At 29.7% G+C, this 22,883-nt stretch overlaps 3 protein-coding genes across 5 annotated transcripts; 2 read left to right on the forward strand and 1 right to left on the reverse strand.

Annotated features, from left to right (window-relative positions):
* The first annotated feature begins 3 nt into the window (after positions 1-3).
* Txl (Thioredoxin-like) lies at positions 4-1,294 on the forward strand. The gene is made up of 3 exons (XM_047061661.2): positions 4-269; positions 331-979; positions 1,056-1,294. Exons 1-3 carry the CDS (start codon positions 181-183, stop codon positions 1,188-1,190), a joined length of 873 nt encoding a protein of 290 aa, XP_046917617.1. The 5' UTR covers positions 4-180; the 3' UTR covers positions 1,191-1,294.
* Positions 1,295-1,838: 544 nt separating this feature from the next.
* LOC124497772 (uncharacterized) lies at positions 1,839-12,523 on the forward strand. 2 transcript variants are annotated; one of them, XM_075734208.1, is made up of 10 exons: positions 1,839-2,297; positions 2,365-2,577; positions 2,645-2,964; positions 3,240-3,757; positions 4,406-5,186; positions 5,269-5,325; positions 8,485-9,438; positions 9,501-9,793; positions 9,872-10,702; positions 10,775-12,523. In XM_075734208.1, the coding sequence occupies exons 5-10, from the start codon at positions 4,760-4,762 to the stop codon at positions 12,218-12,220; spliced, it is 4,008 nt and encodes a 1,335-aa protein (XP_075590323.1). In that variant the 5' UTR covers positions 1,839-2,297; positions 2,365-2,577; positions 2,645-2,964; positions 3,240-3,757; positions 4,406-4,759; the 3' UTR covers positions 12,221-12,523. The 2 variants fall into 2 exon arrangements, with proteins under 2 accessions (XP_075590323.1, XP_075590322.1); XM_075734207.1 differs by lacking the exons at positions 1,839-2,297; positions 2,365-2,577; positions 2,645-2,964 and having other exon boundaries at positions 3,049-3,757.
* Positions 12,524-12,852: 329 nt separating this feature from the next.
* Positions 12,853-21,294, reverse strand: LOC124497773 (uncharacterized). 2 transcript variants are annotated; one of them, XM_075734209.1, is made up of 3 exons: positions 21,137-21,294; positions 16,009-16,264; positions 12,853-15,439 (listed from the first exon to the last, which is right to left on the reverse strand). In XM_075734209.1, exon 3 carries the CDS (start codon positions 15,364-15,366, stop codon positions 13,018-13,020), a length of 2,349 nt encoding a protein of 782 aa, XP_075590324.1. In that variant the 5' UTR covers positions 15,367-15,439; positions 16,009-16,264; positions 21,137-21,294; the 3' UTR covers positions 12,853-13,017. The 2 variants fall into 2 exon arrangements, with proteins under 2 accessions (XP_075590324.1, XP_075590325.1); XM_075734210.1 differs by lacking the exons at positions 16,009-16,264; positions 21,137-21,294 and adding an exon at positions 20,080-20,421.
* Between the last annotated feature and the right edge of the window lie 1,589 nt (positions 21,295-22,883).

The raw sequence follows: 22,883 nt of genomic DNA on the forward strand, positions 1-22,883 counted from the left end.
TGTGTATTGAAGAATTCTTGCGTGTCACTGTGTCACATTGTGTTTATGTCGGCGTTGTTTGCATGTGTTTGGGATGCAAATTATTTAGAAATTAAAAAAAATTTAAATTCAAAAATTCATTGTCATCATTATCATCATCATCAAAATTGAAATTGCAAAAAAAAATATTAATAAATCAATATGCCTGTCATTCATGTTGAAAATGATGAAGCGTTTCTCAATCATTTGGGCCATAATGGAATAGTTGTTGTTGATTTTACCGCCAGTTGGTAAGATTTTCATTTATTTTTTTTTGAATCTAACAATCATTTACACTATCATTATTATTAGGTGTGGACCATGTCAACGTATTGCACCGGTATTCGAACGTCTATCACATGAATATTCGGCTCGTGGTGTAAAATTTCTAAAAGTTGATGTCGATGAATGTCAGGATACAGCACGTAATAATAATGTAACAGCAATGCCAACGTTCATATTTTTCAAGAATCGTGTGGCCATCAATCGAATGCAAGGTGCCGATCCAACAAGTTTGGAAACAAAATTACGTGAAATTGTCAATTCACAAGAAAATTTGGCCACCGCAGCGGCTGAATCTGGTGTGGCCGGTTTTATGGATCTATCATCGTTCATTAATAAAACACAATCAGAATGCTTAAATGAATGTGATAATAATAATCTTGGCCATGCATTATTACCTGGATCAGGATTTTATCTACAATCCGATTGTGATGAACAGCTCATCATTAATTTGGCTTTTAATCAACCGGTCAAGATTCATTCATTGAAATTAACGGCACCAGCTTCAAATGGTCCTAAACGAATTAAATTGTTTATCAATCAACCACGAACATTGGATTTTGATCAAGCTAGTTCTATGGAACCAATTCAAACGATTGATGTGGCCATCGATGATCTAGTTAAAGCTAATCCGATACCATTACGTTTTGTTAAATTTCAAAATGTTCAAAATTTAATTGTAAGTCTCTTTAAGTTTGGTTGTTTGAACACACCACCACCACCACCACTGATCAAACTTTTTTCATTTATTTCAGATGTTTGTTGAAAACAATCAATCCGGTACCGATTGTACACGTATTGATAATATAACATTAATTGGTCAAACAGTGAGCAGTACGAATATGTCGGAATTTAAACGAATTGCCGGTAAAAAAGGTGAAAGCCATTAGACCGTTCAAGAATGGATTATTTTTTTTTCTTTAAATCTTGGAAATTTTCTTTTTCTTTTTGATGATAATTTTTAATTTTGAATAAAAAAAAATTTAAAAAAAAATTGAAATTTTCAATAATAATGATGAACGATTACTATCGATAATATCGATTATTATCAAAAGAATGTTTTCGTTTCCGTGTATGATTTTGTTTCAAAATCACTGATTTCGAAACAAAATTCAATTTTTAATTGAATTTTTACATTCCTAAATCCCATCCTACACAACAACAACAACAAATGCGTTCTATTTTGCAATTATTTAACCAAAAAATTTGTTCCAACTCCCCCCCCGTACGTCATCCAGAAAAAAAAACTTTTGACATTCAAAAAAAAAAAAAAAAAAAAAATGAATGCTCCCTTTTTTTCTCATCACATCAATGTAAGCCAAAAATTTGTTTGTCTATTTGCATGAAAGTTAATCACCATTATTATTCATTCCATTCCATTCCATTCATAGATGAAAACAGAAAAAAAATTGAAACACAGAAACAGACATTGACAACATTGTTTTTCATCGTCATCATCGGATTTACATTTACATTTGACAATGATGATAATGATGATGATTATCATGAAAACTTACTGTTTACATGAAAATATTCCTGGAAATCAACAATAACAATAATAACAACAACAACAACAACAATGAAAAACTTTCTTTAGCCACCGGTCCACGTCTTTTTTTTTATTTTGATAATAATGACAACAACAACAACAACCGCAAAGGCAAATTCAACCAAAAAAATTAGCAATTATCATCAATGGTCTTTATCGTTTGTCTGTTTGTCTATTTTTCAAGATATAATTTCCCCAGAGTAAAAATGTTGTTTTTTTGTCTACAACAAGCAAGCAAACAAAAAATTCGTGCCATGAATGTAAATATAACTGATCACTTTGGTTGATGATAAAATCTGAATGAAATCGAAATGAAAAAAAAATTCTGTTGTGTCCGGTCACAATGTAATAATCATATAATGGAACAACCTTGTAAATCTTGTTTTTATGTGTGTGTGTGTGTAGCTGGGTGGATTTCCATTTCCATTTTTTTTTCATTGTTTTTACGGTAAATATAATTTTGTTCTTTTTTTTATTGTTGTTGGATTTTAAATTTGAATTTTTTTTTTTTTTAGATTGGAATATTCATCATCATCAAATGTTTTATTGTTGTTGTTGATGGAGATGCACGCAACAATTCGTTCTACTTCTGGTGCTTTGTTCTTCATATTACCATATTGGCTCCCACTCAACAAAACCATGGCCAATGGTGGTGCTGTTCCAAAAAAAAAAAAAAAAAAAAAAAAAAATTTGTGCCCATGTGCAATTCCGGTAATGACGTCCACCGGGTACGTGTGTTCATGCATACAAATCTACCGCCATAGTATTTTTTTTTTTTTTGTATCATCACCATAGATGCCGGTTATTATTTTACAGTCATATATAGACAATGGCTAGATCATTCATTCACCTGGTTCCTATTTTTTTTTTTTTTTTGCTATTTGTCATCATCAATAATTCTTCCTTATTTTACGGATATGATGTGTACAAGTGTTGTAATCAATTGATGATCATCATGATGACAATATATATACGGGCCATGACAAAATTGTCATTTTTTTTTCATACCATTGATCGATCGATCGATCGATCCATCGACCGGTTGCTGCCAAACACAAACACAAACACACACACACACACACACACTAGCCAACCTAACTAGAGTTGTTTAGTCGGTTCGTTTTTTATTTTATTAACTTGTGATTTTTTTTTCATTTTATTTTCTGGTTTTACAGCCTATGTTTAAATGGAGTGAAAAATTTTTTTTTTCTTTCATAACGGTGGTGGTGGCTGATTTCATTGAATGGTGGCATAAAAAAAAAATTTTATCATCTGTCTCTGTGTGTGTGTGTGTTTGTGTTCCATATACAATCTCATATCTCTCTCTCTCTCTCTGTATCTCTGTATCTCACATTGGATTGAATCATTCATTCGATTTTCATGAAAAAAGAGAAAGTAATAGTGGCTGGCTGGTTGGTTGGTTTCATTGGTTTCGTTGGTTGGTTGGTTGGTTGACTGTGGTAGTGACGAAAAATTTTTTTTCTTTCTAACCAATGTTGTCATATATATCACACACATATATGCATGGCGCCAATAACAAATCAAACAGACAACCAAACAACAACCAAACAACAACAACAACACCGACACACGACAAACGATCGTTGATGATGATGATGAGAAAATTGAAAAAAAAAATTTTTTTTTCTTCCAATTCAATCCAATTCAAGTGATCATTGAAGCAGCCAGATGAATTGAATTTGAATTGAATTTTTTAACAATTTATATAAATCGACATTGAAAAAAACGTAAATAATTTTTTTATTACTGTTGCTGTTATTGTCCATGACAAAAGATTCGATCCAAAGTGTGTGGGTGCTTTCTATGTGTGTGTGTGTGTAAATCGATTCTTTTTTTTTTTTTTTTTTTTTGTTCGTATGATCCCTTTGTGACGAAAATATATTCTGGGTAAGTTGCCAATAATTTTTATTCTAATTTTTCATCTCAAATATTCTGTTTGTTTAATTTAATTTAATTTATTTTTTTTTATTTCGTTTGTTTGTTTGTTAATCACTGTAGTGAGTAAATGAGCAAAACACAATACACACACACAATACACACTGACATGTTGCTTGCTTGCTTAATTCTTTATAGAATCAAGATCATTTGTAGCATTCTGGAATCGGTTTCATTTTTTTTTAATCATCAAAACATGACATACCATATACATTCAGATTGAACAAGATAAAAAAAGCCACAAATCACCGATTTTTTTTTGATAGATCATGAATCGAATCGAATGATTTATGATTTAATAGAAGAATTTTTTTTTTTTTTTTGAAACCAAAAAAAAATCTGTTTTGTTTATATTTAGGGTATACATGTGTGTGTGTGTTTTTCAGTTGAATTTCAGTTTTTTGTTTGTTTGTTTGGCAGCATCAATCAATCAATCAATCGATCGATCGATTGATCGTGAGCAATGAATTTGATCACGAAAATTTTTTATTTTTTTTTTAGTTTTTGTTTCAGATGAATTTCATTTCACTTTTTTTTTCTTTTCATTTATTAACCCGTTATCCACTGTTGTTTTTTTTCTATTTTATTCATTCTACCTAGTATGGTCGTCGTTGTCAAATCTGTAATTAAAGATCAAAAACCTCAATTTGAACGTTCGTCATTCGATCATCATTATCTTTATCTTTAGTTGTTGTCAAGTGTTTGTATCGTTTCCGATTGTCATCATAAAATATCGCTTTTGTGTGTGTGTGTGTGTGTGTTATGTGTTAAAATGGCCTCATTCTTGTTTGATTTGATGTTATCTTCAAAGAAAATACCCGGCTATTATAAAATGATGATGGATATGTTTAAATCGTTTCATTGATTGTGTATAATTGAAGGTGTAACCCTGGTTTTTTTTATCTCTCATTCATTCATTCACACAATAATAATACACGCCCACATGAATGGACAATGGCCATCATTGGAATCAAAAATATTCAAACATATAAACCTTGGAATAATAGTAATGGCTATTTTTTATTATTATTCTTATTATCATTATTATTCATATCGATACAATCGATATATTGTTTTTCAATTGTAAATCCATCATCTGATTCTGAAATTGTTATTGTTGATGGCCGTAATACAGCACAATCAAAATCATCACAATCATTATCATCATCATCATCATTGGTAACAACAATAGCCACAACGATATTATCATCTAATCAACCAAATTATAATTATTATATTACCGGAAATCATAATCATCCACATAATCGTAATGTAAATAATGGTCAACAACATATCGTTAATGATGATGATAATAATAATGGTGAACATCATGAATTACCACCAAAAAGATTTCAGGTTGCCAAATTTGATTTTGAACATGGTATGTTCGTTTTTTTTTGACCTTGTGTTGTTTTTTTTTTCTTTGAAATTCATGTTTTTTTTTCTCATTGTTCGGTACATAGTTTCAACGCCTTATATAATTCTATTATGGATCATAATTGTTGGTCTAGCCAAAATGGGTAAGTGACCAATCATCAATGAATAAATAAATAAACGATGATGATTCATAATTCATAATGATGATGACAAAAAGGTGAAAAAAACCCAATGATTAGAATTCCATTTGCCAATGACAATGAAATTTGCATTGAAAAAAAAACGAAATAGTCTGTGGTGGTCAATTATTTTTTTCTGGCCACTCCTTCTATCAATCAATCAAAAAAAACAAAAAAAACAATTTGGAAAATTTTTTTTTTTTTGATTACCAACTACATAATTTCCATCAGTACATTCGTCATCATCAATCAATCAATCAATCAATCAATCAATATACAAAGTATGCAATCACATTATCTTTCCATTTAGAATTTCTTTTTTTTTTGGGTATCAATGAAATTGATGAAAAAATTAAATTTTCTCATCAAATTTTTTTTTCTTTTATTATTCACGAGAAAAAACCCACAAAAAAAACAAAGAAACCAGTTTTTTAACCATCATTTATTGATTATCGATTGATTGATTGATTAATATTACACAATAGCTATGCAATCAATCAATCAATGTGTTTTTTTGGTTCGTTTGTCGTAAAGAATTCACCATTGATAGGATTCAATTTTGTCAATTAAACAAAAGAAAAAAAGGTATTTTGCGTGTTTTTGTTTTTCAATTACCAGCAAATTACTTTTTTTTGTTTGTTTGTTTGTTTCATGAACGAGAATCATGAAACTAATCATGATAGGAAAATGATCCATAATTTTATCGTATACCGGTTGTTATTGTTTTTGTTTTTGTTTTTTATTTTTTTTCGGTTCTTAATTCATTTTCACTGCCCAATTATATTCTTTGATGATGATTAGGTTTTTTTTTCCATTTGTTCATTCTGTATGGCAACAGAATTTTCTTTTCGATTCTGTTGAATTTATTTAGCTAGAATTGTTTGAAAGAGAGAGAGAGAGAGATAATAGAAAATGTACACTGAAAAGCAGCTGTTTCGAATTATATTGTTATTGATAATTAAGAATCGAGAATTATTATTATTGAGAAAATGGACCACGCCAGAATTTTTCGTTTTATTCAATAAACGATATTATTATTATTATTATTGGTTGAGTGATAATGATCCATTAACCTTGAATGGATTCAATTCAATTGTTTACCTAGCACAATAATAATAATAATAATAATAATCCTGATGATGATGATCATTGTGTAAAAAAAAGTTTGTTTATAAAAAAAGAAATAGAAATAGAAATAAAAACAAATAGACATTATTATTGATCCAACAATCAATTGATCGATCAATCAAAATCAAATAAACAGAACAGAACAAAACAGAACAGAAAAAAAATTGTCAATCATCAATTAATGTGACACACAACCTGTGTGTGTGTATATCGAATTTTTTCGTTTTTTTTTCATATTTCATAGCCATGACAGTCATTTTTTTTCACATACACACATCTTGATGATTTTCTTCCTGTCGAAATGTTGAATAAATCCTTGAACAAATCGATCGATTGATTCGTTTGATTTTCTTTTTTTTCATTCTAATAAATCGATAAATCAAACGAGAAAATTATCGATGAAAATAAAAACAAATATATTCTTTTGATTGACGGAATAATTATGGAGATTTTTTTTCCCATAGCGGGAGAGAATTCTCCACGTGCATTAAAATTTTTTTTAATGAAAAAAAAAGTTCCAAACATACAAGGTCGCGTGCGAAAAGTACGAGTTATATATGTATACACACTGCCGACAGGTAGTTTTTTTTCTACCATCATCATCATCGTCGTCGTCATCATCATCATCATTGTTGGAATCAATCAATCGAACCATTGTGTACGAAAACATACAAAAAGAGATTAGGAACGTAAAGTGAAAGAAAAAAAAAATAAAATAAACCAATCTAATAAATCATCCAAGCATTCAAACAACAACAACAATTTGATTGAGAAACCACACACACAAATTTGAAACCATAATTAAATGTCAACCACCACCACCACCGCCACCACCATCATCATCAATTGAATTTTAGCTTTTGTTTTTTTTTCATTTGAAAAAAAATCATAATTCATAATTCGATTTTAACGTGTTTCCATTGTTGTTGTTGTTGTTGTTGAAAACAAATGATCAAAAGCAACAACCATAAACAACAACAACAACAACAACACTGCCAACAAATTATAATTAAAATTATCATAATGATCATTTATTGTATATGCTGGATGTTTGTTTGTTTGTTTGGCTATACAACGTGTTTGCTGGTTGACAATTGGTTTGACAATTATTAATCAATTTTTTTTTTTGCTTTTCAAGGATCTTCGATTTTCAACAATTTTTTGTTGCTGTTGTTGTTGTTGCTGCTGTTGTTTTTTTTCATTTATGAATCCCTCTTTCTCTCTCTATTTATCAAAAGGATTTCCTTTTCCTGAATAAAAAAAAAATATTCTGTGCAGATTCCATGCTGCTGCTGTTGCTGAGCAGAGGATTTCTCTGTTTTTTTTCATGAATTCAGAACAAAAAAAAATACCTGAAAAAATGATGAAATACGGAAATTGAATTGATTTTTTCAAGTGAAAAAAATTTCGAAAAAAAATTAGCCAATCGATTTTGTGTGTGTGTGTGTTTGTCTGATGGCCATTTGCTTTTGCAATTTGAAAACAAAGAAAACAAATCCTTGACGTTTTTTTTTCACTGTTATCTTCTTTGAATGTTTTTTTAATTTTTTTTTTTGGGTTTTTTTTTCAATGAAAATTCTCTTGAATGAACTTGACATTCAAAAATTTTTATAAAAAAAATTGCCACAATCCATCTTGATAATGATGATTAGTATCTCCTTCCGGAAGGTTTTCCCATCTACACCCTTTATTATTATTCAATCAATCAATCAATCAATGAAAATTTAATGAAAAAAAATTCAAATCAACGAATCAAATGAATTTGAATGATGATTTGATGGTAATTATTTCAATAAGACAACGACGACGACGACAACAACAACAAACATGCCAATCAAACAACAATCAAAATCCAATGATGATTATTCTTCATTGAAATGAAATGATGATGATGATGATGATTATCATCATTATAATTGATGATTTCCATTTTCCAATGATAATGATATAATTGTGTAATTTTTTTTTGTTGTTTCATTACAAAATAAATAACAGGTTTTCATGTGACACCAAAATTATCATCAATATGTCCGGAAAGTGTTGTACTCATGATATTGGGCGTTATTATTGGTTTGATTATGTATTTTGCTGGCATACCGGAAGAACGTTTACAACCATTGACGCCAAATCTATTTTTTCTATACATGTTACCACCAATTGTTATGGATGCCGGTTATCATATGCCTAATAGGTTGTTTTTCGATAATCTTGTATCCATTCTATTGTATGCTGTTGTTGGTACCATTTGGAATACATTGGCTATCGGTTTATCGTTATATGGTTGTTCAAAATTCGGTGTATTCGGTGAAGAGATACCATTTTTGGATATAATGTTATTCAGTTCGACCGTATCGGCTGTTGATCCAGTTGCCGTATTGGCTGTGTTTGAAGAAATACATGTAAATGAAGTACTTTATATTTTAGTGTTTGGTGAATCATTACTCAATGACGGTGTTACCGTTGTACTATATCATATGTTTGAAGGATATGCTGAAATGACATATCATTATGGTGTTGATTCAATACAAACAATTGATTATATATCTGGTGTAGCATCATTTTTTGTAGTAGCCATCGGTGGTACAGCAATGGGTATATTTTGGGGTTTCTTGGCCGCATTTGTTTCACGTTTTACACATCATGTAAAAATTATTGAACCAATTTTTGTATTCGTTATGGCTTATCTGTCATATTTATCGGCCGAAATGTTTCATTTATCTGGCATTTTAAGCCTTACATTCTGTGGTATTACAATGAAAAATTATGTTGAAGAAAATATTACACAAAAATCACATACAACATTGAAATATGCAATGAAAATGTTGGCCAATTCATCGGAAGCGATTATTTTTGTATTTCTTGGTGTTTGCACTGTTAATGATCAACATCATTGGAATACGGCATTTGTTGCATTGACCATTATATTCTGTCTAGTTTATCGTACAATAGGTATGTTTTTGATTTATCAATTTTGTTGTATTTATTCATTTTTTTTGTTCCATAATTCACAGGTGTACTCGTTCTGACAACATTAACAAATAGATATCGTTTACATCAAGTGAATCGTGTTGAACAATTCATTATGTCATATGGTGGTTTACGTGGTGCCGTAGCATTTGCATTGATTTTAATTATAAATCGTCAGATTATACATGCACGTGAAATGATGGTCACAACTATTATTGCCGTTGTTTATTTTACCGTATTTCTTCAAGGTATGACCGTCGGTACATTGGTGAAAATATTGAATGTACCACGTGCAAATAAATTTGAATTAACCATGAATGAACGGATTCATACTAGGGTATGTTTGATTGTATTATGTTTTTATTTACATGAAAATGTGTCATTTTGTTTTTTCTTTCCTTTTTTTCTCATAAAGTTAATGGATCATTTGATGGCTGGCCTTGAAGATATATCGGGAATGATGATGGGCAATTATAAGTTACGGGATAAATTCCGTTATTATAATAATAAATATCTACGTAAATGGTTACTTCGTGATGCCAAAGAAATGGGAAATTTATCACGTAAAATATTTGAAACTTGTTCTCGTCTTGATTTACGTGATGCAATGACAATAGTTTCACGGCAACATTTAATGACTGCGGCGGCCACTATGAATAATGGTAATATCAACAATGTTGATGCTAGTGGTGTAGATAAATTTGCAAACATTGCCGCTTATTCAAATGCAAATTTTGTTGTCGATGAAGATGATTATAAAAATAATAATATTATGATGATAAAAAGAGGCAATATAACAACAACAACAACAGCAGCAGCAGAAGCAGCAACAGCAGCAACAACAACAAGTTTACCAAGAATATTTCTAACCGTTCCTGGTAATCCAGCATTAGCAACATCCGTTACAAATGGTGGTGTTGGTGGCGGTATGATGGCACCAATTATTGTTGATCCAAATCAATCATTAACAACATTATTTCGTACATTTACACAATCAAATTTGGCTGCATTATATAATAATAATAATAATAATGATGCTTCACCACCATCTGATCATTCATCGCAGAATTCATCATTTGAATTTGATGATGATTCAAAAGATGCCATTAAATCATTACCAAAACAGAATAATTTAGATTTCAATTATGACATCGGTACGGTTGTTTATTCACCAAGTTTAAAAGATTTAAAAGATGCTGAATTACATCATATTCTTAATGATGCAATGTTTAAACCATTTAAAAAGGTTTGTGCTCATTGTTGTTGTTGTTTTATTGTTGTTTCTCACATTGTTTTTTTTTTTGTTTCAAATGAATAGGCACATCATTATACACGTAGTGATTATTATGAAGAACCATTATCACATCCACCATTTCAACATCAGGTACGAATGCAGATACGTCGTCTAATATCGGAACGTGAAAGTCAACGTCGTCGTCGTCATACACATCATTCATCTTATCATAATACACCATCATTATATCGTGATAATAATAAAAAATTTAAATCACAAAATCAACAACAACAACAACAACAGCGACCAGATGATAATGAACAACAAATTGCAATGAAAAAAAATCAATCAATCACATCGAATGATCATAAAACAAAACAATATTATAAAAAACGTAAAACAAATATAAAACGTTCGAAATCTGAAAATGAAATTGATAATATAGATACAGAAAATGATTTAGACGACAAAAATGTTGATAATAATCATCATAATAATGATGATGCTAATAACAACAACAACAACAATGATGATGACGATGACGATGACGATGATGATGATGGTGGTATTACATTTACAGCTAGAAAAGCACAGAATAATGGTGATGATAATGTATTTATGGCCGATAAAACAATGAATAAATCAACGATGATGATGATGATGAATACAAATTTTCCATGGCGTCGAACATCATCAACAACACAATATAGTGAAACGGATAATTGTCAAGATGATTCGATAACATCGTTATCTAGTCAAGAACAACAACAACAACAACAACACAATCATCATCATCATCATCATCATAATCATAATCAACATTATCAACAACAACAACAACAACAACAGCAGCAACAACAATTACCGCCAAAATCAAAATCAAATCGAAAAAAATTATTAAAAGATGGCGTTATACGACAACGTGAATTTCCACCATGGATTAATAATCGTGATTATGTTGATGATTATTGTTCACCAACCACTACATTGTTGGAGAGAATTAATTTTTTTGATAATATTAAATCATCACCATCGTCATCACCATCACGAACATCATCACCGTATCGAAAACAAAATTCTAATGATGATAATGATGATCGTGTAGCGACAAAAATCGTGGACAACGTTGCTACTGCTACAGCAGCACAATCACCAATGACACCTGCATCAACATTGAATAATAGTGGCCATTATCAGCCAAAAAAAGTGCCAAGTGTTTATGAAATATTTCAATTAGATAAAGATGGTCATTCGATTTATCCGATAAAATCATTATCATCATCAGCATCATTGGAAACACAAAATATGAAAACAATGGAAAAACAAATAAAAAATGACCAATCACAACAACCAAAACAACAACAACAACAACAGCAGCGACAGCAACAGGCAAGCTTTGGATCAAGTGATACTGTTATTGAATTTAAATCATCATCAAAATCGAATGATGGTCATTCTACAACAAATACTAATGATAATCATAATGATGTCGATCATGAAGATAGTTTAGTGATTATTTCTAAATTGTGATATCGATCCAATCATCAAATTTTTATGCAACAAAATCTGTTTTTTTTTCTTCTGTTTAAAAAAAACAGATTTTATCTTGGAAATTGGAATGTCTCCAAAATCCAATCAATCAATCAATCAATTTTTTTCTAATGGAATAATAATCCAGTGTTTAATTTACTCAATTTTTTTTTGCTCTTATAACTAGATTTTTATCTATTTTTTTCAATTAATCGGATAATTGTGGTCTTTGTTTTTTTTTTCGTTTTTTGTTTGAATTCAATTTTTGTTCCAAAAATTAAAATTTATTTGATTTTTACCAAATATATACCAGATGGCAGCAGCAGTTGTAAGTTTGAATGCTGTGATCAAATGATGATGATAATAATAATAATAAATTCCAATGAAAACACATTATTTTCAATTACTAAACACAATTTCATTTATATATCCAATTGAATTGGCAACAAATGAAATGAAAAAGAAAAAAATTATACCGGATAAACGGAAAAACATCTAGACTAAAATCTTTCGTTTTTTTTTCTTCAAACAAGAATTCTTTTAATAACATCCGATAACATCATCATGTTAATAAAATTAAAAATAAAAATAAGAGTGGTGTGGTTGTGGTGGTGGAATTCAAAGGAATTACTAAAAGAATTTCGATAATGTAAAAGATGAAGAGAATTATTCTTCTATATTCGAATGAAATTCTCCAATGTGTGTGTGCAATATGTGTGTGTTACAAAGGAATGATTTTTTATTTTATTGGAATTTCAATTTTTTGGAATTTTATTATTATTGTTATTGTATCTAAATCATTGCTGACTGGTGTCTGTTTTATTTTCATTTTTATTTACATTCAATGATGATGATTCAAATTGTAATTTTTCTTGTTGCTGTTGTTGTTCATCAATAGCAGTGGACATTATTTTATTATCGTCATCATCATCATCATCTTCATCTTCATTTTTTTCTTTTTCTTTTTTTTCATTATTATTATCATCATCATTATTTACATGTCTAATGATTGATGTACGAAAAATATGACCATCTTTTTTATTCTGATGTTCAAGTTGATCATTATGATCACAATGATGACAATCATCATTATTTTGTTGCTGTGTTTGTTGTTGACAGTTGACTATTTGTGCTGATACTGAATTGGTGGATGTTGTACCAGCACCAGCACCATCACCACCACTACTGCTACCACCACCACCACCACCACCACCAGCACCAAGATGACGTTCAGATTTACGATTTATAAATAAAAAAATAAAACAAAATGACATAAATGAACGTTGATGTTTGGCAATAATTTGTTTGGAACGTTTACGAAAATCTTCATTCATAAAACAATATATAAATGAATTATAACATACAGATGTCATTGCCCAAATATGTAATGTAAGAAATATATTCCAATGAAAATAAACAATATGAAAATCAATCAACAAATGATACATGGTTAATGGTAACCATGTGATTAAAAAACCGACAACAATCAACACAAGCATTGTGATACGTTTACGTTTTGCGTCCACTATACGACGATTTAATTCATTACAATAATGTTTTGCTAATTTTCCTTGTTGTGCAATAATGCGGCCAATACGGCTATATAAAATTGTTGTCATGCCTAATGGTAATAAAAATTGTGTGAATGTTGCCAATAATGACAATAATAATGGCATCTGTTCCCGAATTGATTGTGGATAATGGGCACGACAACGTCGTATCAGATTACCATTCGGTAATTCAATCCATACAACAAGATTAAATAATGTATGTGGCAATGCAAGCAATATCGATATGATCCATATGAATAGTATAGACATTTTTATACGAACACTACTCATTGAATGTGTAATATGATTGAAACCGATACGTGATGAAATGACCACATTCGATCCACCACCACCACCACCACCACCACCGGTTGTGCCTAATATTGAACGATAACGATGTAAACAAATTGCTGCCATTGTTAATGTTGAAACATATACACTGGTCACCTGTAATGTTGGCATAATGATACAAAATGAATCTGGAAATGGCCAATTACGTAATAGAAAACGTGCACAATTGAATGGTATATTGAATATAGTGGTCATTAAATCGGATATTGTTAATGAAAAAATCAATATATTCGTTGTTGTACGTAATTTTGGTGTTGTATATATTACATGCAATACAAGATAATTACCACAAAGTGATAAAAACATGATCATACTATATGATATTATGACCAACGTATTACGTATGTAATGATTATTTTTCAATGATTCTGGTAGTGAAGATTCTGGATCATTATTATCATTATTTGATGATGATGAAAAAGATTCCATCGGATCATCTGTTGTCGTTGATGATGGTATCCATTCCTGTTGGATATCATCATATGTTCGTACTTGTTGCGTTGATTGATCATCATCATCATCATAATCATCATCATCATCTTTATCATTCGTTTTCAAATACATTGATTCAATCAATTGAAGAATTGTATCCGTTGGTAAATGATTTATCGATATAGATGAATGATTATCATTATCATCACTTTGATTATTATTAATATTTGATGATGATGATGATGATGATTGTAAATAACGTAAATGTATCATTGATGGCTGCATTACAATCATTTCAGTTGAATGTCCACCATATTCATATTCATCATCGTCATCGTCATCGTCATCATCATTATTCATAATATTTTCAGTGTCATTTGACAATATTGATGATGTAACCGATTCCAATAATTCAGCCGTTGCTGTTTGATTAAAATAATGATGTCTGACAATATTACCATCATTGGTGGCTGTAACCAATATTAATGGTAACGATGTTGTTGAATTGGCTATAATTATATGATATAAATTCGATGCTTCTTTTGCCGGCAATGATGATGATGATGATGATTCATTTTCATTGGAATTTAATAACACATTTGGATGTGATAATAATTGATGAAATAGACGTCTATATGATTCATCATTCAAATCATCATCAATTGATGGTATTGTTTCATTATTATTAAAATTGATTGTCGTCCATGATGAATTGATTGTCAAACAGATAAATATTGAAAATGCAGCCATTATAATCATGATGATCATCATCAATAATAGCCGACGTTGTTGTTTTATAATCATCATCGTCATTGTGTTGTTGTTAGATTTTCATCTGGTTTTTTTTTGATTTTTGAAGACGTTGCTGTTGTTTTTGTTGTTGTTCCTATGATGAAAATTAAAAAAAAAATGAAAAAAAAAATTCTTGAAATCATCATCATAACTAGAATTCAACAAGCACAAATTCAGTTGAATTTCTGAATCCACATTTGGGTGACTACTGTTCGATTCGATTATGTCCATAATAATCCATTTACAAACGGCAACAAAATCATTTGAAAATGGAAAAGTTTCTTTTGTTGTCGATTGTTTTGCTCGTTTTTTTTATTCTTTGAATGGAAATAAAACGAAGACGTCACTAAAATGAATTGTTTGTAACAATTTTCACACAATAATGAAAACAAATAAACCGGGTAAACAAAAACAAAAACAAAAAATGTCATTAAATGAATGAATGAATGAATGACAGAATTGTCTCTGTTTTTGTTTGTTTGTTTGTTTGTTCCATTTCAAATGGCAATTGTAAACATACAAAATACAACAATCACGAACGATGATTTTGTCATTCAATAATATGGACATTGGTTGCATTTGAAAATTGTCAATTATAAAATTTATGATGAATGATCATGAAAAAAAAAGAGATGACAACCTACACAAACACCAAAAACATACATACAATTTGGATGAACCGTAATGAGAAAAAAAAGAATCAACATGTAAATGACACTTTCAAGTATTTCATCATCTTCTTATTTTTGATTCCAGAATCAAAAAAAAAAAAAAAAATTTTCCTGTTTTTCATTTCTCATCAAATTCAACGTTTTTCAACTACGCCCACACCCACACGCGCACACACCTAACCACAAACTAAAAATTGTTGCAATGAGATAAAAAAAACGAAAACGAAAAAGAAGAGAAGAAATTTTCACTGGAAAATAATAATAATTGAACATTAGATGTGCGTGAATGGATGCGATGGAAAAAAAATAACAGAAAACTTATCCATTCCGAGTAATAAGACGGATTCTGTACTTCCCCCTCCCATAACAGGTGAAATTGAATAACAGAATTCATTAAATTTCCGTTTTCCAAATTCATCATCATCGTCATCATTTTAGAAAGTAAAATTTCGGTTGTAGGTCAAAATCCCGAAAACAAAAACCCCGAAAACCGAAACACCGAAACCAAATGACCGAAAACAAAAACCCCGAAAAAAAATTATCCCGAAAAAAAATTATCCCGAAAACAAAAATCCCGAAAACAAAAACCCCGAAAAAAAATTATCCCGAAAACAAAAACCCCGAAAACAAAAACGTAGAAAATGGCTTGTTCCCTTAAACTTTAAAGCTTAAAGAATTATTCGACCAAACTGAATAGAATCAAAGATAAATAAGTGAAATTTGGATTTAAATTTCCAATTTTAAACGAACAAATGGTGATAATTATATAATATAAATGAATAATATAATAATATAATGTAATATAAATTATATAATTCGAATCCTAATTGATTCGGTCAATGAATCGTATTGACGATAAATTGACATCAATTTGCCTTCTCAAAAAAGATCGTGTTGGAGCGAAATTTGTAATTTTGGATGTTTCACCTCAAGTTTGATAACGGACAATTTATTAAATTAACTGATTATTCACATGAAAAACTGACCAAAATTGATATATTTACCGATCGTTTTCAACTGACCAAAACTTTTAAAAAATTACTGACCAACCCCTCATTTTACTGACCGAAAAAATGGTACCCAATTAAATATTGCACGTCAAAGAACAATATTTCTGTAGGACAATGTCACAAATGCCTACGTTTTGACCATAAACTGGAAAATCTAAAAATGCTCTAGTCTGCTCAAAATGCCATGGTAATCATGAATCAAGAACATACACTTCATCTAGTCAATTATTTAGTTGTGCTTATTGTTTGTGGTGGAATCAACACAGGAAAAATTAGTCTAGTTCTGAATTAAATGTCAATTATTCAGTTTTCTGTGAAGAATGTCCACAATATAAGCTAGCAACCGAACATTATCATAACCACATCGATTATGGATATTGAGCAAAGACAAACTAAAATTCCGGTTCAAAATTTACAACATAGTTTGAAATCTGTTGATCTATTTACCACAACTTCGAAATGCTGATTTTACTGAAGCCAGCCAATGTTCTGTTGTAGTAATGTAATTACTTAACAATTATGTTTGTGCAATATTTATAAGAGTAGCGTTATTCAGCTACGATTAACCTTTATTTATTATTAAATATTGTTCATTTTGCATTCGTTTGATTCTCACTACAACATGTTCATATAAAAGTAGTTCTTTGAGAACAAGGCTAGAAACAGTTATTGTCAAATTTGAATCGATTGAATCAGAATCGTGTAAATACACTGATAAACATCGTTGCGTGATTATTATGAGCATGTTACGATCAAATTCAAAATTTGAACAACTGGCTGATCGAATTATGATTAACCAGAATGGTACAATGAACAACATCATGAATGAATTCATTGTATATGATGAAAAGGCCAAATCTCAATCTTAAGAAAAAGTTTAAAAATAATATAAAATGCCCATTTTACCATAAAATTGGACATAAAGTTGAAGGATGTTGGATGAAACGAAAAATTGATTCCAATAAAACAGAAGTTTCTCCATCAACATCATCTAATGATAAATCTTCTTCTAGCTCATCATTTTCACGAAATCAAATAACAAAAAAGAGAAGAAAGCTGCAAAATCGTTGTTGTTGAAATGTGCTGAAAAATTATCAGATATCTGGATACTTGATTCTGGATGTACTTCTCATACAACGATTGATAAAAATTTACATATGGATCAAGAAGATAAACAGATTGAATTTGAATTGGCTAATGGTAATACAATTACATCAGAGAAAAATTGGTAATGTTGTTATTGAACCAAAACCAAATTGAAAGATGTGGCCTATGGAGGTTTCAGTTCAAATTTGATATCTGTTCGAAAATTGATTGAAGGCGGTTTTAAGATAAATTTTGAAGAAAATTTGGCCCAAATAACAAAAAATGAAATTTCATTTAATCTATGGATTATTGACAACAAATTAAAAAATATCATCATGAATATCTAGATATTAATTTAAAATTTAAAACTTGTGGTGATTGTATGATGAATAAACTAGATCTAATGACTTCTTTTCGTAGAATCCGGTACATGAAATTTCTCACAGTAATAGTGTTAATCTCCGTTCATTTAAGGGGGATAGGAACTGTAGAGGGCGCAAAAAAAACGCATTTTTTGTTAAATGATTGCTCTTCAATGAAACGTCCGAAGTTTTTGAAACTTACTTATGTAATTATTTAGGGTCCCTAGAATAATTTAACATAAACAAAAAATAAAAAATATTTATACATCAATATGAAACAATCAGTTGAAAATCAGCTGTACAAAAAACATGGTCCGCGTGATATCTTAAGAACCGTAGCTCAGAATTTGATGAAATTTTCAGGAATTATGGACAGAATTAGCGGCTATCGTGAGTGACTAAATCATGGCTCACAACCGGATATTATGGCGGATATTAGCCTGAATGTGAAGAAAAAAACTGTTAATTTTTCAACCCTAAGTTTCAATTGGTCCAAAAATGCCCTTCTCCTTGGAGATATATAACGATTTAGTCACTCACGATAACCACTAATCCTGTCCATAATTCCCGAAAATTTCATCAAATTCCGAGCTACGGTTCTTAAGATATCACGCCGACCATGCTTTTTGAACAGCTGATTTTCAACTGATTGTTTCATATTGATGTATAAATATTTTTTATTTTTTGTTTATGTTAAATTATTCTAGGACTCCAAAATAATTAAATAGGTAAATTTCAAAAATTTCGGACGTTTCATTAAAGAGCAATCATTTAACAAAAAATGTGTTTTTTTTGCGCCCTCTATACTTCCTATCCCCCTTAAAGTTTAAGGGAACAAGCCATTTTCTACGTTTTTGTTTTCGGGGTTTTTGTTTTCGGGGTAATTTTTTTTCGGGGTTTTTGTTTTCGGGATAATTTTTTTTCGGGATAATTTTTTTTCGGGGTTTTTGTTTTCGGGGTTTTTGTTTTCGGGATAATTTTTTTTCGGTCATTTGGTTTCGGCGTTTCGGTTTTCGGGGTTTTTGTTTTCGGGATTTTGACCTACAACCTAAAATTTCATGATTATTACAAACATTTCTGATTCTTTCTCTTTATTTGTTCGTTCGTTAGTTTTTATTCTTATTCTTGTTCGTCGGATTGAACTGAATGCTATATTCAATTCTGATGATTAGAAATAGATAGAATAGAAATTGATTTCTTTTGAGGATTCATTCTGATTCTTTTTTTCTTTTGATGATTATAATTTTTATTGAATAGTGATGATGATGATGATGATGATGATAAACACAAGAATCATGTTGAAATTAGAATGAATTAGTAGAAGAAGGAAGAATAATTCTAATATGCTCCATGAATAAAGAGAAAGAAAGAGAGAGAATCAACCATCAAATATATGGACAAAAACAGATAATAAGAAGAAAAAAACGAATTTTTTTCATGCTTTTTCTTTATATTGTGCCTTGGGAATTTCCGATCAATGGACAAACAAACAAACAAACAGGAGAGATAAAAATCGAAATACCATTAAAGTGGGCCAATTTTATCATCATCAAGTGAAAATGTAGTTTTTATTTGTGTTTGTATTATAATGAATTACATACATACCGAATATGAAAAAAAACTCATGTTAATTGATCATTATTCGATTTCTAATGGACAACAAACTTCCAAACACACACACACATAAACAAACAAACAACAGACATCATCATTTTGATTTTGAAAAATTTAAATATATCTGAATTTGATGAAAATTCAAATGGAAAAACCAAACAAACAAACAAACAAGAAATTCACATAAAAAAGAAAAACAAATTTCAATGTCATGGATTTCTAGGATTTAATTTTGTTGCTTGTTGATTGACATACACACACACACACACGCACATAAACTGTTTATGTTGGCCGGTAATTCTTTGCATGTCCGTCACCCGTTTGTTTGTCAATATCGATTGAATATGATCCAGATGAATGTATCATCATCAAATATATATATATGGCGCCAAAGCTTTTTTTTTGGCTCCACAAAAACAGAATGAACGCATGTCTGTTGCTACCATTTTGATTCAAGATTGCGCAGTTGGGTTTGTTTTTTTTTGTTATTTTTTTTTTTTGCTGCACTATTTTTGGATTCTGGACATATTTTTTTTTGCTAATGTTGATGTTTTTTTTCCATTTTTCTTTGCCATCATGTTGTTGTTGTTGTTGTTGTTTTTAAACAAACATAATAACATTTTAAATACAGTGCATTTTATTTTTTTTTTTGGCTTGAAAACGGGTAGATCATAACTTTCACTGTGTGTTTGTCGTTTTATATGTTCATTTTTTTTTTTTTTTTTTTGGTTCTGTTTGAACATCAAATAAAACATGAACATTCCATAGTGAGGAGAGAAGAAAAAAAAAGAGAAAATGAAGAAAATTAATTTGATTTAACCAAATAATCATCATCGAAAGAGTTATAATTTGATCATTATTGACAAATTCTTTTGGAGAGAGAGGGAGAAAGAATTTCGGCCCTTTTAAATGCCATCATCAATATATTTGATAAAAGCCATATTAACTTGTCATACAATCGATAATAAGAGAAACAGAAAAAAAACATTGCAACATTCATAAACAGAAAAGAAAAAAAAATAATTAAACAGAATTAAAAATGTCAAACTATGATGATGATGATGACAACAACAACCATCCAGAAATTCAAAGATTCAAATGAATGAATGAACAAACGAAAAAAAAACAAACAATCAGATTAAAAATTCAAATTTAAATTTAGACAGTGAAGCCAACATTCACAGATACACAGATGTTTGACCATTCTTCACTTTCAAACTAAACTATAATTGGTTGATTAATTTTTTCATTTGTTTGTTTCACAATTCAAATGGATTAATTTTTTTTCTCTCTCTCTCTTTTTGTGCTACGTTTCATATTTTATATTGTTTTGGACACAAAATAAAAATACAGAAATAAATTCCATATATGTTGAAAAAGAAAACATCAGCTGTATAATGAACTATGATGATTGTAAACTAGAGGTCTCTAGAAACTTCTAGTATATTATTTTAAATCTATATAAATGAAAATTTTTCCTTTAATAATTGTATTATGTTTTGCCATTTTCAATAAATGCTATCATTGATTAAATACACATTTTTATGAACAATATATATGTTTCCACCAATTGTCATCAATAATCTCAACCAATGGATACAATTCAAACAAAGAACATATGATAATTAAAAACCTTGAAATTTGTAACGATCAAAACGAAAAAAAAAAAATTTTTTTTGTTCGTTTGTTTGTCAATGTCATTATTTTTGGTTGTTGAACAGACAATAAAAAAAACAGAAAACAGAAACCCACTTACACTGAAAAAAAATCACATGATCATTTGTTGTATACTTTCAATTGTTGTTTTTCTCTTTTCTCTTTTCTCTTTTCGTTTTCATTTTTCATTTTTGATTCAGTTTTGTTCAATGATGACCATGGCCATGATAATGATGATAATTGGGCATTGGATGATGCAATATTGATTTTGCAATTTCAATACAGAAACAAAAAATTTTGTGCCCACTTCTTTTCGTTGTCGTCGTCGTCGTCGTCGTTGTTGTTGTTGTTGTTGTTTTATGTGCCCATTCAATTCCATTCCAGAGAAATGTAAATTATGCAAATTCAATTTATCATTGATTTGTGAAATGAAATTGTTTTCTTCTTCTTCTTATTCTTCTGTCAAACATTTTATGATGAATGAAATAGTGGAAATTTTGATTTGAATTCGCTTTCATCATCATCATTATTATTAATTTTGTGGTGACGTGGCAACGTAATTTAATCAGATTTTTTTTTTGTCTACTTTTTTGTTGTTATTGTTGTTGAGACAATTGAATAATTTGTTTTCTTCTTATCGTTTGTTGATTGATTGCAATTATTCATCGATCGATTCGGTGTGATTTTCACATTCTGATTGTGAGTAGTCTGTCTGTGTGTGTGTGTGTGTGTGTGTGTGTGTGTGTGTTTGTACATTGTCAACAATGTTTAAAATCTTTTCAAAAAAAGTTTACTTGTTTTAAGCTCTTCATTATTCTTTTTTCCAAAGAATAATAAATTCATACGGTTTCTTCATACACACACCCACACACACACACACACACTGAATTAGATTTGGCCAGAATTAACAAAAACAACTACAACAACAACAATGGAAAAAAAATTCCAATTGGTCAAGAATTGTTGTGAATAGAAGTGAAACAAAATTTGATTTTATCGAATTTTCCTAATTTTTTTTTTCTTTTAATTTCTGGCTTATTTATGTATGTATGAGTAGAAAAAAAGTGGAAATGAAAATAAACGAACAAGTGTGAAAAAAATGAATACAATGGTCATTGAATTTATGAAAATGATGAAAC

This window comes from Dermatophagoides farinae, chromosome 9 (assembly GCF_024713945.1).
Source record: "Dermatophagoides farinae isolate YC_2012a chromosome 9, ASM2471394v1, whole genome shotgun sequence".
Classification (NCBI taxonomy): domain Eukaryota; kingdom Metazoa; phylum Arthropoda; class Arachnida; order Sarcoptiformes; family Pyroglyphidae; genus Dermatophagoides; species Dermatophagoides farinae.